The sequence below is a fragment of the Rattus rattus genome, chromosome 17 (genome assembly GCF_011064425.1).
Source record: "Rattus rattus isolate New Zealand chromosome 17, Rrattus_CSIRO_v1, whole genome shotgun sequence".
Taxonomy (NCBI): Eukaryota; Metazoa; Chordata; class Mammalia; order Rodentia; family Muridae; genus Rattus; species Rattus rattus.
In genome coordinates, this window is record NC_046170.1 from 1,685,820 (window position 1) to 1,702,716 (window position 16,897).

At 51.1% G+C, this 16,897-nt stretch overlaps 1 protein-coding gene across 1 annotated transcript; it reads left to right on the plus strand.

The window, feature by feature from the left end:
- Window positions 1–507: 507 nt before the first annotated feature.
- Ccl17 (C-C motif chemokine ligand 17) lies at window positions 508–10,364 on the plus strand. Its single transcript, XM_032887923.1, has 4 exons — window positions 508–614; window positions 8,589–8,788; window positions 9,377–9,494; window positions 10,082–10,364. The coding sequence occupies exons 2-4, from the start codon at window positions 8,689–8,691 to the stop codon at window positions 10,173–10,175; spliced, it is 312 nt and encodes a 103-aa protein (XP_032743814.1). The 5' UTR covers window positions 508–614; window positions 8,589–8,688; the 3' UTR covers window positions 10,176–10,364.
- The last annotated feature ends 6,533 nt before the right edge of the window (window positions 10,365–16,897 follow it).

Genomic DNA, 16,897 nt, shown 5'->3' on the forward strand with positions numbered 1-16,897 from the left:
GTCTGATTGGGTCGGAAAGAGCCCCTAGCAACCCAAACAAGCTCCACCCTAGCAACGGCAGACCGCTGAGTTCTCAATGGCTTCTTTCATTGCACCCATTGGTTGAGCCTTAAACTGTCCCCAGGGCCGTTGGAGAATCAAGGACCCACCTTTGAAATAACCTGGAAACCTGTGGTCTTTAGGAAGAGCTAGCCCTTTGCAGCATGCAAAAAGAACTGACTTACATGCTAGAGGGAAGCTCAGTGCCTAATGTCCAGATATCAGAGACATGGAGACAGGCTGACTAGCACGAGGGAGCTCGTGCAAAAGCTTATGGACTCTGCCTCAAGAATGACACCAGGTCGGCTTTCTCTCCTTTCTTCTCTCCCCCTCCCCCTTCTTTCTCTCTCTGTCTCAGATGATTGTGGGCCAGGGACCCACAATAAACTGTGCTGAACAAAAGACACATTTTAGCCCGGTGGTAACGTGGTCGGGGTGCAGCTGGCAAACAGGTGACAAGCAGCAGACTTGAAAGCATCCGTAGCAGAATATCAGCAGAAAAAGTAGCGCCAAGGAGGGGCAGGAGCACCCCGAAACTGGGGCACTTCATGGAACACCCAAACAAGGAGCTAAAGGTGTGTGAGTATCTGCAGACGGTTCTTCCAGAAGGGAGTGTGTCTGGGCATTTGGGGTCGATGGGAAAGACTCCAGAGGCTGGGAGTGGCCCAAGAGGGCTGCAGGCTTGTTCCGGGTTAGCACAGAGCCTCGGGGAACCTTTAGGCACCAGGAGAGTTGTGACTTTTGGGCTACTAGGCTGGGGACAGAGTGTAGAGCAAGTGTAGCAGAAGTGTCTGGGAGGTGGATGCAGGAATCCAGAGGAGAAGCGATGGCATCTGAGGCTCAGCGAAGGACGCACTGAGAGCCCTCTAGCAGATGGAAGGTAGGGAGAGAGGAAGAAGCAGTAAGACAGCACTCGGGCTCCTGGCTCGTCCAACCGGAAGGAAGGGGCGGTACACAAGTGGGGGTGAGGGAATCAGGAACTCAGCTTTGGACATGGGGATTGGAGATGCCTATTTGGTGTGTTGAGTAGGAAGCTGGATATGTGCGATTCTGCAGTCTGTGAAAGTCAGAGTCACCAGCATATAGATGGTTTTTCTTTCCTTCCTTCCTTCTTTTTTTGCCTACTTTAGCCACCAAAAGGCAGTGACGACTTCTGATGTCATTGCTATTATTACTCTCATCTTGCAGGTTCAGAGGGAGGTGGCTTTGACCCTAAGACGTGCCACCACCCATTAATGGAAGACTGGAACCCCAAGTCAGGCACCCAGCTCACCCATTGCTCCTAACTCTGCTGCTGCAAGGAGCACGCTGGATTTGCCATCTTCTAGAGTGCAGACCATTTCGGAGGCATCCTCCAGAAATGAAAGGGACAGTCCCAGCCACACAGAGGCGGGAGGACACGGAGAGCCTGTGTCGTCAGCTTTTCTAACCGTGTGACAACTGTCAGGGAGAAGTGTGATAAGTAGGAAGGGCTTAGTCCAGCTTATGTTTTGAGTGTGTTGACTCCGGTCTGAGTTGAGTCATAAAAGCAAGACAGAGGGACATGGTGCAACAGGGTTGCTTGCCTCACAGAGGGCAGGATCCAGAGGAAGTGAGGCGGTATATTTTTTACAGGCTCCCCACCCCTCACCACGCAGGTCCCATTTTCTCACAGCCCACGTAGTACAATTTCATCAGTGGATAAACCTAAGAATGAAGTTAGCGCCCTTATGAGCTAATCGCCTTTCTCTTTAAATGTTAATAATTATGAAAAATGGGGGGGGGCATGTGCCACCATGTTCCTGTGTAGCTCACAGGGCGTCTTGTTGGAATTGGCTCTCACCTTCGACCGTGCGGGTTCCTAGGACAAACAGGCTGTCAGGCTTGGCAGCAAATGCCGTAAGCACAGAACCGAAGTGCCATGTCCATTTATTTTATTGTTTGTGTCTGAGTGCTTTCCCCGTGTGTGTGTGTGTGTGTGTGTGTGTGTGTGTGTGTGTGTGTGTGTGTGTATGAATACCACATGTATGCCTAGTGCCCAAAAGGAGGTGTCTGCGGTGGTTATGAACTACATAAGATAACATGGGACCTCTGGAAGAGCAATAAAAGCTCTTAACCTCTGAGCCATTTCTACAGCACCAACACATAAACCTTTTGGGAGACACTTCATATATCCAAACCACACAGAGCCTTTTATGGGTAATTTTTTTTGAGACAGACTTGTCCTGGCTGTCCTGGGACTCACTAGGTAAACCAGGCTAGCCTTGAACTCACAGAGATCCTCCTGCCTTTACTTCCTGGGTGCCGAGATTAAAGGCGTGTGCCACCGCCCTAAGTGATGATTGCTTTTGGAGAGAGGAGATAGCATCTTCACTGTGTAGCCCAGGCCGGCCCCAAGCTTTCAATCCCCCTTCCTCAGCCTCCTGGGATAATACAGGAATAGCCCAGTATACAGGCTACTGCCAGTAGGTGGCAGTAGGAGAAACTTCCAGGAGGAAGTGGGTTCCATGGGTTGGATTGTGTGGGTGGAAAGGAAAAGATTGAGGTAGTGGAATGAGGAGGAGGTGAGGACAAGTGACTGAGCAGAGCCTCTGTCTGATGACGTGTGGGGGCTGCAGGCCAGGGATGAGTCAAGGGCAAAGCTTCAGACTCCATGGTGATAGGGAGGTGAGAGCGATGCTGGATGGAGGCTGAGTGGATCCTGAGGCTGAGTGGGTGCAGAGGGCATGGCGTTCTGCCTTCCAAGAGCGCATCCATCCATTACCAAGACGACCTCGCGGCTGCCAGATGGCAAAGCGCAGGGTCGAGGAGCTCACAGACAGACAGGTGAATGAGCGAGAGGCAGCAGGGTCCCAGTGGTCAGCGTCTGGAGCTGTAGGTGTACATTAAGGACAGAGGTGTGGAGAGGTGACACTAGAAGGGGCAGTGGACAAAGTCTAGAACAGAGACTTGGGTTCCTGCAAACTTCTGGTCCTGTGCCCTGGAGAGTTTCATCTGAAAATACAAAGGATGCTATGGCTGTCCTGAGGTGGATGTCACCAGGAGCTATCACTGCTGAGTGCCTACCGACCCACTGTGGGAACACAGGTATGCTCCTGAGGAAGGAGCCCTAGGGAGCCCAGGGGGAGAATCCCATCCCACGTACATCCCAGAGGGATAGAGTATCAGGAAAGGAGTGTGCTCCTTTCCCGGGAACGAGGAATTTCCCATACTCCCTTCACCTACAGCACCATGATGGAGTGTCCAGCATCGTGCCCATTGCACAGATAGAAAGGTGAAGGTCACAAAATTACCAACATGGAAAGATGGAAGAGGGACAGGACAGCAATCGTGATGCCCCTCCCAGGGTGTCTGCTGGGTGGCCGCACTTCCTGGGAGTAGCCTTGCATGGTTCAGAGGCCCACATCGAGCAGCTTGCCTCAACCACACTGCCAAGGAACAATCACCTCACAGATGGGTGGAGAGGAAGTGGTAGTTGGAAGGGTGGACCACACGAGGGAGAAGGCGATGTGCCGTGAGTGAAAGAAGAAGTAGGAAGTCGTGGAGAAGGGTGTGGGTCAAGCAGAGTTCTTTATGAAGCAGAGGGACAGGCGGAAAGGACTCAGGGGACCCCTACCCCAGGGGGGTGGGGGGCTGTGTGGATCCTCGCAGATGGTAACCGTTGCAATGGTTATTGGCCATTACTGTCAGAAACTGAGTCAGGGCTGAAGCTGTGTGTGAGAAAGGAGACCTCTACAGGATGAAGGCAGGCTGTGTAACCCCAGCTTCCACAGAAGCGACTCAGATCGTCAGACATCACAACCCACAGGAAGCTGTGAACTAGGGTCATGTCTACACCCTAACTGCCCCGAATGTGCCCACTCTCCTCACGTAAGGAGCATTCAGCTCAATTCTCTGCCTCTTTCAAGACAAGAGGGACCCCAGAGTGACCCGTGAGTGCTGGGACACGCTGACACAGTAAGTTAGATTCCAGATGGCAGCTCACACCTAGAATCCCAGTATTTGGAAAGCTGAGGCAGGAGGATTATGACTTCAAGGCCACCTGTGCTACATTAGTGAAACTATGTCCAGTAATAATAATAATAATAATAATAATAATAATAATAATAATAATAATAAATCTGTTAAACTGGGCATAGCATAGCATCCTTCTAGTGTCAGCACTTTGGAAGCTAAGACTAGAGAGTTATGAATTCAAGACAGCCTGTACTACATAGGAAAATTATAAAGTAAAAGATGTTAAAGTAAGGGGGCTGGAGAGATGGCTCAGTGGTTAAGAGCACCGACTGCTCTTCCAGAGGTCCTGAGTTCAAATCCCAGCAACCACATGGTGGCTCACAACCATCTGTAATGGAATTCGATTCCCTCTTCTGGTGTGTCAGAAGACAGCTACAGTGTACTCATATACAAAATAAATAAATAAATCTTAAAAAAAAAGATGTTAAAGTAAAATAAATAATTGTCCTGAAGCGAAGGAGCTGGGCATGAACCTGCCTGCAGTTCAGAAACTGGTGAGTGGCCATGCATGGGTGCACATGTGCATGTGTGCGTGTGTGCATGTGTGTATGTGTGCATACATCGATGGTCTCTCCATCCACATCCATTCATCCACATATTCACCCATCCACTTGCTGCCTCACCTGTCAGCCATTCAGCCATCCGTCCAACCACACACTACTTCCATCCGGTGCATTTAATTGAGCACCTGCTATGTTCTCTGGGTGCTACTGGGTCTCGTTTTTTGCGGATTCCACAGTCTTTGAGGGTGACGCAACACACAAGCGCAACGTGAAGACAAGTAAAATAGTGACTCGGTGACCTCTGAACACAGTAGGGTGGGGGTCAAAGACGCGAGAAGGAGTCCAAGCTGTGATCCGAAGAAGACGAGAGTGTAAGGAAGTGGGAGAGGTGGATGTGAAGGCTTTGGACAAGAGGAACAGACCTGGGTGTCCATGAACTGGAAGCTGAGTAGTAAGAGGTGGCGCTGCAGGAAGGGCTGAGGCTGGGGATGTACGGGGGGGAGGCGACTGCACTGAGAGTCTTGGGGAGGGGAGGTATGGGGAAAGATGCTGGGTGTTAAAATAGAGGACTCCCTGGACAAGGCCCTGGGATGACATTTCTGTGCTACCTTCCACTCCGGCTATGTGACAAGTGTCCCAAACCATTGAAGGTGATAAAGAGCTTCCAGCCCAGCTACCTCCTCTGTGACCTGGGCATCCTAAGACTATCCCAAGCCTTAAGATCCATGCCTAGGAAGAGTCTTGGTTAGAAGCAGGGACCTCTCAGGGTGAAAGACCCAGAATTCCACTGATCCAGCTCCTGCTGGTCAAGATAGGAAGGGGTCTCAGTGCCACTAACAGCTAGAGTCTAGCTGGTCTTGCCCCAAGGACTCCCTGGAGGCAGAAGTTCAGAGGTGGGGGGCAGAAGAGGGAGCCAGAGCACAGGTCGTGAGTCTGGCCGCCTGGGGGTGCAGGGATCTGGACATGGCATGCCCAAAGATGCTAGAACATTCCACTTGGAAGGTCCCCAGGGAATCCACGACATTGCTGGGGTAATGGAGCAGATTTGGTGTGGATAATCCCTGGGCAGGAAAGCCCCTCACAAATGTCCCTTCATGTTGCTTCCCCAACAGTGTTGAACTACAGGATTCTCCCCTCTTCTTGTCCGAATTCACCAGTTTTGCTAGGATGGACAGTTCTGACCTAGCGACTGGGCTCTTCCCCTCAGAGTTCATGCTGGTGTCCCAGTTTGCCTCTCTGTGTGTGCTCCCTCGGAACCCCTGCCTATTCTATGCCATGGTTATAGAGTCGCCCTTCCTGCCTCTCTGGGTAGGAATTCTACCTGCAAAGACCTTCGAATTGCCACATCCTCTTAGACAGCCTTCCAATGTGCCTATCTCACCTGTAGCCCCCTCCCCACTTCCTGGGGAACCTCCCCAAGAGCAGTAGATAGGCTGCCAGGACCTGAGGGGACACCTAGACAACTGCTGTCCTGCCCTTCTTGAGTCAAGAGGTCACTGTTCAGACTCTGTTCTTGCTGCTGGCTGCCCAGCTGCTTCTCTAGAAGGACCGGGGATTTGGGTCTTTCTGGAGAAAAGATCTCAGCGTGCTGTGCATGTGGGGAGTTTCCAAAGCGGTGCCCAGGCTGTGTCCCTGGCAACAGAATGGTTGATTGCAGCATAATCATCCGTTTCTGTGCTCTGGCACAGAGCATCATGTGATGGCCTCTGCCGCCACTGGGAAAAGAATGCAGGGGTGAGGGTGACAGTCGGGGGGGGGGGGAGGCCAGCAGGGGTGCAGTGAGGTTAAGAGATACCCATAAGGAACAGATCAGCAGACAGCTCCCTCCCAGCTCTTTCTCAAGCATGAGGCTCCTGCCTCCAGGTTACAACCTCCTACCTGGTTCTCAGACCAGACCAGCCTTTACCTGGGACACCGCTAGACAAATATAACCTCTGTGGCCATAGGACAGTCAGCCTCCCCTGCATCCTCTCTGAAGCGCTGCAAGTCTGGCCTGGGGAGCCAGGGTGCAGCCAGACAAGCTAAAGGCTTGTAAAAGCTGTAGCTGTAGGGAGGGCAGGGAATCTGGCAGCCACAGGACTCCAAGGGAAGCAGAGGATCGCTAGGATGGCCTGCCAAAGGAAGAGCCCTCCTTTGCCGGTTCTGCTACCCCAGGTACCTGGGAAGTATGTGGACTTCCCCCCACAGGGGATGAAATTGAGGCATGGAGCATTAGCGAGATGCCCTAGGTCACAGTGAAACAATGCCACAGGTCACAACCCACAGGAAAGTTTGGATGATGTAGGAGAAAGCCCAGGCCTCAGGACCTGAAACAGCCAGCGTCCTGGCAGGGAGAAAGGATGCCTGGATTTTCTCCTCTTGGTCTCAAGAGTGTCCCCGGGACTGATGGGCTTATACTCTGAGCACTGTTCCCAAGAGTCTGGTCTGAACGGATACTGGCTGCTGTTCCTATATCACTCCTCCGCCCCCACCCCTGAGACAGGGCTTCTCTGAGTAACCCTGGCTGTCCTGGAACTCACTCTGTAGACCAAGCTGGCCTCGAACTCACAGAGCTCCGCCTGCGTCTACCTCAAGTACTGAGATTAAAGGCATGGGCCACCACCACCCAGCTTACCGTTACTTCCAGCGAAAATTTAATGGCGGTTCAATGGTTAATATGGGGCCAGACCTGATAGCATGAGAGGAGGTGAGGGAGGATGGGGTGTCATTGCAAACTGCCTCTGGTCACTTAGGGGCAAGGAGAAGCCTGGCCCAGAACTCGAGTGACAGAATCAAAGCCCAAACACCTACAGGCCTCCACTGCCCTGCCTGCCACAGTACTGCACCCCTGGGGACAGGTAATAAGAGAAGAGATGGCTTTGGCCTGGAAAGGCCTCTTAGTCTGAGAGAGTGGGGCGCCCAATCGAAGGAAAATGGGAAGAGAAAGGGGTCCCTCGGCCTGCGTGTGGGTTTCTTGCTGGCTGAGAGCCGATTGCCAGGAGAAGCTGGGATGTGGTTCAGTTAGTAGAGTGCCTGCTAACACATGCACGCAAAACACCCATGCACATAAATGTAATAAATAAATAAGATATCAATAAATTAAAAATTTAAAGAGTAAGACACAAACAGCCAAACCAGGCCTGGAGGCACATGCCTTATCTGTAAGATGTCCTGGGTCACACAGCAAAGCAGTGGCATTTCCCTTCATTGTGATAGGGCTCACTAGCACCTGTGAACTCTGGTAGCTCAGGCTGGCCTCGAACTTGAAACCTTTCTATCTCTGCCTTCCTAGTCGCTGGGATGCCAGGCCTAAGCCACTAGAACCGGTTCTTTTTCTCACTAAAGCCAGGCTTTGCTCCACAGTGACTCGTCCTGGAACTCCTTTCTGGGCACTGTTGTTAACGGTCTCGGGGTTTGCTGGAAGTACCACAGGTTTCTTAAAAGTCTGCTTGGGGCCTGGCGATGCTGGACAGGCTTCCAGGGCAGCCTCTAGCATGCAGCTCCCATCGAGGTAAGCATCTCTCTCTCTCTCTCTCTCTCTCTCTCTCTCTCTCTCTCTCTCTCTCTCTCTCTCTCTCTCACTTTCTAGTCCTCTAGCACATGTGGGTACACAGTGACTTAAGTCCCAGTCAGTTTAGCCTCCTGGGCTAAGGGCCAGCCTGGGGAAGCACAAGAATAGGTTTCCTCAGAAATGGATGGAGCTAGGCCTTTTCTACAGAAAACCCCTGTAACCTGTTCACCCTCCTGTGGACCTTTTGGACCCCTGATCCCTGACTGGCACAGTCCCTAAGATCTCTGTTTAGGCCCCCACCCTGCCTCCACAGGGCATCAGGCACAAAGGAAGTTCACCAGTACTAGGACAAGGGATGAAATGAGTTGAGGCTGAGGCCCTGAATCCTGCTAATAGAGGAACCAAGAAATGTTCCCTTTGAAAAGAGAAGTAAGTCATTGTCATTCCCCTAGACATGGACCCCCTCCTCTTTTGAGTCGAGTGACCATTCTTTGGAAAGCCACAAACATTCCCAAGCTGGACTTCTGCTAAATTATTTCAAATTCTTTGAATTTTTCTAGTCTAGAAGGATTATAGGAGGAGACAGGAGGCGTGGGATGACCTCCGAAGAGGTTAAATAGGTCACCTCGACGCTGGGCACCAAGACAAGCAGAAGGGCCCATGAAGACCTTCGCCTGGACTTCTGGTACCATGATGTCACTTCAGATGCTGCTCCTGGCTGCCCTTCTTCTGGGGACTTCTCTGCAGCATGCCAGCGCTGGTGAGAGCTGCGCACAGACAGGATAAGGCAGGGGAGGAGCCACTCATCCACCCGCACAGAGACCACAGCAGAGACAGTCATACAGAGAAGCTGTGTGACCTATACCCTGTCTGTTCTTACAGGGGTCACAAGGGGGGTGGCCGCAGGGGCACTGCAGGAGGAAGGATGGGGCTGGGGATGGTGGGGGTGATGGGGATGATGTGGGGCACCTGACCTGAGCACACACTTGGAACCCCACCGGCTGCACATCTCATCTGGAGATGTTAGGACATGGTGGCCTTGAGCGTGGGCTCACCATGCAGAATGAATGATTCTCAGAATTGCCACCATTTGTTTCATTAATGGGCTTCATGTATCATCAGGGAACAGCGTAACGATGGAGAACTGGTTCCAAGAATGTATGAAAAGATTTTTATATTTAGTTTAGAAAGGGAAGTTGAAACGAGGTCCCTAGACCCAGCCAGCTGCACATGCAGACACACACGGATGAATATGCAAACATGCAGACACAGGGAGCACAGCTCACACAGGCATACATCAGGCATGTGACCTGACCCTCAGGACACCTGCTTCCTATCGCTCTTCTAGCTCGAGCCACCAATGTAGGCCGAGAGTGCTGCCTGGAGTACTTCAAGGGGGCCATTCCCATCAGGAAGCTGGTGATGTGGTTCAGGACCTCAGTGGAGTGTCCCAGGGATGCCATCGTGTGAGTATCCCTCCCTCTGTCCTGCTCCTATGCCTAGAACCCAGAGGGGTAAGTGGGTGGGCCTTGGAGGGCACAGGAAGGCCACTGGGAAAGAGGGAAGGAAAGTGCAAGCTGGGGTCCCCTGGGCCAGCAGCATTGGGCACCCAGGGAAGCTCTCCTACCTCACACAGTCGCCGGGGGTGGGGGAGAGTGCGGGGGGGGGGAGGTCCAACCTCTTTATGGATGGTGAAATTGAGTCTCCAAGATGGATAGGACGTCCCAGGTTACAGAGCCAGCATGCAGCAATGCCGTCCCCTCCTGCTCTGGGTCTGACTGAATAGAGGGTAACACACAGCCTGAGACTTCTTCTCTCACTTCTACTCATCAGGCTCAAGGTGCTCTGAGAGACCAGGCTTTCAGCCCTACAGCCCTGGCCCTAGGGAGGCTGGGATGGAGTCGGGGTCCCAGTAGGAAGGAGTCGCTAATGGTGTATGTAACGTCATCCAGCTCATGCCCAGGTCGCTCAGTGTTCAGGTCAATGCAGGTGTGGCTGGTTGCCGAGCTCTGAAGGCCTTCCTGTCTCTTACTCACTGCCTTCCTCTGTGCAGGTTTGAGACTGTCCAGGGAAGGCTTATCTGCACAGACCCCAAAGACAAGCATGTGAAGAAGGCCATCAGACACCTGAAAAACCAAAGGCTGTGATCCTCCCACCAAGTCATTTGGAGACTCCAGAGCTGCTGTCCATGGCCTCAACCTCGAGCTGCCTGTGTCCAGTGGAGGCCCCGAGAGCCCAAGAGCTGCCACAGAGCAGGAGTCCCTGTCCCCTTTGTATAGACTCTTGTGTGCTGCAGACGCACACACAAAAGCACGGATTAAAGTCTTCCTCCTTCAGACTGGGTCAGCGCGTTCTGTCCCCACAATGCAGAACTCCTTCCATTGTGGCTGGTCACACAGGACAGCTGGTCCTGCCACTGCCCAGGTTACCTGAGGCTGAGAGGGAGACATGGTCCCATACAAGTGAGAATGGAACTGGGGTGACATGGTCAAGGGCAGGGCAGGGCAGAGGTGGACAAGGAGCCCAGCAGGACCCTCACAAGGGTCCCCCTTCCTTCTGTATCCCATGGAAAGTGTTCAAAGGAATCCCAAGGGGGCCTGTCTTCCCTGTACCCCAAGTCTCCCGATCACCTCAAGGCCAGCCCCTAGGCCAGCTCCTATTGTCCCACATGAAGCTGCACTGAACTCTGTCACAGACATGTCCAGACTCTTCTGCAGGTGTCTGTCTCCCTGGAGGCCCTGTCTCTCCTCCTTCATTTCCAAGTGTCGTCATCGCCCCCATCACTCCCCCCACCCCACCCCCGCCTCCGCTGCAGTCTGTCTGGCTCTGGGAAATGGTCTTCTTTCAGAAGACCCATCACCTAAGGCTCGATGGCCACTTTATCTCCTTCTGCCCCCAGGCTCCAGCAGGCCCCCAGGCTCGATTCCTCCTCTGTTCCCTCTGCACATGGCCTGCTGTTGATACCAACTGCACAAGCCCTGGGATTTCTTCCCCAGCTCTTAGGGGCTGGCTGCCTTGCCACTGGCCTCGGATGCTGGCAGCTCATCAAACTATGCCTGTGCGTGCTTGCAGACGTGGCTCTGCCATTCTACCGAGGGCTCTATGAGCACTCTGGGGCCACTGAAGGAACGGCACAGGAGTCTAGGAGGCCCCCGTGTCCAAGCCTAGCTCAGCGCTGCGGCTGGACTGTGGAGGGAGTTGGCGTCTTGGTATTCCAGGTCAACCTTGCCAATCAGCATGCTTCGCTTTCTAGGTCGGGTGTAGCACGGGCAAGAGTCCTCCTCTTCCCAGGACTCTTGCCAGGCTGCAGTAGTCATCTGAGGGAAGGTTTTTTTAACCTGTTGCTGCCACCTTGTGGCCAGTTTTTGCCTTGCATAATGAATGCTAAGTGTCGTGATAGGGGTAAAATTAAGAACAAGGAAGGCATAAGGCTCGTGGCCATGAAGTGGTTTCTGTGAGCCCAGGTTCCTTCTATCACAATAGGCATCTCTCCCTTGAGCACCAGGAATGTCCCTCCAACAATTGCTTAAGATTCTGAGTCCTGAGGTACCTTCTCATGTTGGGAGGAGGGAGGACAGGGGACAGGCTCTGAATCCAGGGACTAGAGAAAGGGTAGTTGGTGGGAAGGGGAGGCAAAGGGGAGCCCTACTGAAGGAAGAAGAGCGCGGGCTGGAGACATCCTGAAGACATCCTGGGGCCCTCAGAGTATGCTTGGCCCCGTTTGCTCGGATCTCTTGTGCTCTTCAGGTCTTCCAGAGACACCTGTTGGGTAAACTCAGCTAAGCAGGGCAGCTCAAAGAGACCTGTGAGCCCTGGGGAGAGTAAAAGGGTTGTTTCAAGGCCACTGGGCAGAGAAAGTGTGGGGCCACAACTGGCAACAAAATGCAGGGTTCTGATCCGAGCTAACCACTTGGGAGGGTGCAAGGGTGTGTGGTGATAACACCCATATTCCTGGGGGCACTTTAAGGGACTGTGGCTTGAAGACTCTCATGCTTGATGAGAGAGGGGTGGAAATGGGGGTGGGCAGTGGGGAGGGATGCAAGGTATCCATTTGTCCTCTGTCTTCAAAGTGCCTCTCCTGTCTACTTCTGAAATAGTTTCCCTTTGGTGCTCCGTGCCAACACCACCATGCCCACAAGACCTTCCATGGTCTTCTTACTTTTGTAGGACACCCCCAGTCTGACATACACATGCCTAATCTTGGCCAAATGTCACCTGTCACTTAGGGAGGCTTAGATTTCCCCAAAAAGTTTATAGTCTCTGATAACTTGGGTGAGCTAACTCAGTAAATGAATTATTTACATTGTGGACATTTGATAATATATTTTGTCAACAATGGCTGGGTGAATTCCTAAAGGAACACCTACAAGGAAATAAATTTCCAGAGAATTCCTAACACTGAAGCACCTTTTAAGATGTGGAAATTGAAATTGGGCAGTTCTTCAACACCCCACCAGAGGGCGCGCTGGCACACTAATAGAGGTCCAAGATTGCTGACAGCCGCATATACTCTGGCCTTAGCTGATTGAAATTATGGAAGACCTGAAACAGGGTGTCTGTAGCTGGTCAGATGGTCCCTTTTGGGGAGCATGGGTCAGGAAACCACCAAATATACTACCAGAGTTAGCAAGATGGGGGATGGAGTTGCAGAGCCACTAACACCAGGAGCTTGGGCAAACTCCAAGAGCACTAAGAAGCACACAGGTTTCTATTTCCTTCACCTGTAACTGTTTATCATCCACTTATCACAAGGCCACAAATAGCAAATGGCGTTTGTATACCTGTGATCCAACTTTTGTGAGTTTTTAAAAATCACTATAAGCCAGACATGTTGATTCACGCTTGTAATCCCGGCACCTGTGTTGTAGTAAGCATTAATTGAGGGTTTCTACCCCACCCTAGATCATTTAGTGCCCAAATAAAAGACACAAAGCCTTTATATTTATAACAAGCCTTAAAGCACTAGAGCTGGGCAGATATTAACCCTTGATGCTATTTTTGTCTACTTCCTTGTCAAAAATCCCAAGATACCACTTGCTGTGTTCTGCCTGGATCGCTCCTACTCTAACTGGCCGGCCCTCACGGACATGCTCTCATGATCCATCGACCCCATGGTGCCTTCTTCCCTCGTCTCCTTACCTTTTTGGTCTCTCCTCAGTCCCCAAGGCTGGGAACCAAAGCCCCATCTACCCCTCTTCTGCCCAGCTACAGGCTGCAGGCATCTTTATTCAACCAATAGTTTTAAATTGAGGAGCAAGGTTTGCAAACAAAAGCTGGTGTAGGTGAGAATTCCCCCATCTTGAGGCAACTGGACCTTGGGATACAGAATTTAGAATTGCACTACAGCAACAGAGCAAAGCACACCCTCGAGATGGGGGCAAGAGCCAGCTTCTGTAACAGTGCGGCTGAGGACAGCCTGGAGCGTAGGAGAATCTAACTCCAAAGCAAAACCGAAATGACAGTGTAAAGTCACTTGCTGCTCTTCCACAGGACTCCAGTTTGATTCCCATCACTTACATGGCCACTCACTGCTGTTTTCTTTGGGCCTCTAAAGGTACCAGGCACGCACATGGTACAGACATATGCAGAGGAACCCCCCACCCCCACCCGTACAGCATACTGGATTAAAGGCATGCACGACCATGTTCAGCTAGGAATATTTTAAAATGAGATCATAGGTGGTTTCTAGGGTGCCTTGGAGAAGAGTATGGGCTGAGGAGATAAAGCCATAGACCCCAAGGATTAAATTAAATCCTATTATCCTAGGTTACAAGGGAGTTAAGGCATGTCCTGACTACAGCAACAAAAATCACTATCATGCTTTTGAGATTCTCAAAGACATCCCTCAGTATGCCCTATGCTCTGCCACTGCCTGGCTGTGGGCTCTCACAAGATGGCCTCCCTTCCCTCACACTTCTCCAGCAACAGTGACCTGTTGAGGGTGGACCCAGTTAAGTCGCCTTCAGTCTCACACACCTTACAGAAACCCCGTGTTGTTTGTGGTCCCGTTGAATGACATGGGCACCCTATCTGTATTGATTGGTTGTTTTATCAACTCGACACAAGCTCGAGTTATCTGAGGAGCTCAATAGAGAAAACGCCTCCATCCGATTAGCCTGCTGGCAGGTCTATGGGTATTTCGGTTAGTGATTGACGTGGGAGGGCCCAGCCCACTGTGCCTTAGGTTGTATAAGGCTGAGCAAGCCATGAGGCATGGGCCTGTAAGCAGCGTTTTTCTGTGGCCTCTGATGAGACTGCAGTCTAGACTTCTCTGGACTCAGTTTAACTTCACCCTTTTTCAGGTGGTGGTGGGTTTTGGAGTAGTAGACTCTCCTATATGGTCCAGGCTCACTCTGAACTCAGTCGTGCACAACGCCTCCTGACTACCAGGATTATACACATGAACGTCACTCCTTTAAGGGTTGAGAACCGACAAAGCCTCCTAGACAGTGTGACATCGCCATCTTTAAAGTTATTTATAGATTGACCTTTCCCCCCCCTTTTTTTTTTTTTTTCTTTTTTTTTCGGAGCTGGGGAACGAACCCAGGGCCTTGTGCTTCCCTAGGCAAGCGCTTTACCACTGAGCTAAATCCCCAACCCCTCCCCCTTCTTTCTTTTTTGGAGGCAGTTTATGTATCTCTGGCTGTTCTAGAAGTCACTCTAGACCACACTGCTTCAGCCTCCTGAGTGCTGTGAGTAAAGTCATGTGCCATGATGCTCGAGTTCTGTCTTGTAGATGACGTTTTCCTCTGAAGACTGTTGTGTACACGTCAGCATATGTGGGTGCCACAAGGCCAGGGGTCAGACTTCCTGGAGCTGATCTGCAGGCAGTTGTGAGTCACCTGACATGGGTGCTAGGAACTGAACTCAGGACCTCTGGAAAAGCATTAAGTTCTTAACTTCCGAGTCATCTTTCTAGACCTATAAATCAACTCAATTCCTGGCTAATTCTTGAACTGCATCTAAGTAACTATTTTGATATTTTGTGGGGTCCCCCTTCCCATTTCATTTTGGGCTTTATTACTTCTGTGCTTTGACTTATTTGTAAACTTTTCAGGTGTAGAATTACCTAAGTAGGAAAAACACTTGTCCTTCCAGAGATCTAGTTTTAATTCCCAGCATCCACAGGGCCACTAACAATCATCTCTAACTACATACAGTTCTAGTGAATCCAATATCCTCCTCTGTCTGGGGGCCCTGTGCACACGTGACACACATATAGATGCTGACAACATAATAACACATTGTCATAGTCAGGGTTTCTATTCCTGCACAAACATCACGACCAAGAAGCAAGTTGGGGAGGAAAGGGTTTATTCAGCTCACATTTCCACATTGCTGTTCATCACCAAAGGAAGTCAGGACAGGAACTCAAGCAGGTCAGGAAGCAGGAGCTGATGCAGAGGCCATGGAGGATGCTTCTTACTGGCTTGCTTCCCCTGGCTTGCTTAGCTTGCTCTCTTATAGAACCCAAGACCACCAGCCCAGGGACAGCACCACCCACAATGGGCTGTGTCCTCCCACCCTTGATCACTAATTGAGAAAATGCCTTACAGCTGGCTCTCATGGAGGCATTTCCTCAAGGGAGGCTCCTTTCTCTGTGATAACTCCAGCTTGTGTCAAGCTGACACACAAAACCAGCCAGTACACACAAAAATCTCAAGAAAAAGTTATTGTAGGTAACTCATAAAGTGGTAAGTACACGTATGTGCATGTATGTATGTATGATGTATGTATGTATGCATGCATGCATGACGTAGTGAGACTCACTTCATATGATGTTCCAATACATTCACTTTGGGTTGACTCCATTCTGTTCCCAGTCCATTGCGGGACTCTGTCCTCCCTTCTTCCTCGTGACATTCCCAACAACCCAAACTGTTCTTCCGTCTTCGGTGAGCCTGCTGGTAAGCGCCCTCATCATGTCTCCACGTCATGACCACTTCCTGTAATGCTCTCATGTCTCCGTATTTTATACATCTGTGTAATTTTTAGCAAAAATTTTGCCCTGGGCGAGTGAGATGGCACAGCAGGCAAAGGTCCCTGCCACTAAACCTACCTGAGTTTGACCTTGGAACCCACACAGGAAAGGAGACAAACTCCACATTGTCCTCTGACCTCCTCACACAAACTGTGGAAACACATGCACTCACACAGAAATTAAGTGAAAACATAAAGGTTCTGGTCAGTGTTCATCAGCTGTGGTGACATTCTCCACAGCACTGCTATGTAAGCGTGCTTACTTTAACTTTCGTTTTTTGGGTAGCATCTTGCTATAGTCCAGCATGGCTTTGAACCCTCCATCCTGCCTTTGCCTCCTGCCTGCTAGCATTACAGGCTATGTGGGCTCTTTATGGAGCCGCTGTGCTGTTCCACATATGGAACACATCCCTGAAAGTCCCTGTCAGGAGCTTCAGGACTTTGTTCTGGCCTAGAAGTATCCTAAAATACTAAGTACATGTACGTATAAGGCACATATGTGAGGGGGGCCTGGGGCTGAAATCATCTTGCCAGTGGATGTGGTGGCTCAGCTTCAGGTCGGCACTCAGGAGGTTGGAGCAGAACTGCCTTTTTAGGTGAGCTTGGACTACAAGGTGAGCTGTAGGCCAGCCTAGGCTCTTGTATGAGACCCAGCCTCGAACCAACCAACCAAGTATCCTTCTACCCTGAAAGCCTGCCTCCCCGTTTCATCTCTGTTCCAGAACAGATTCTGGTCTCAAGTGTGTTCACCAGCTTTCTGGAACATCTTTGTCACATGTACTCAAGTTCTATGTATATGAACGCATCCTTTAGATGTTTTTAATTTTCCTTTCACCTCTTCCTCTCCCCCTCCCCCCCCCCACACACACACACACGCACACACCATCTG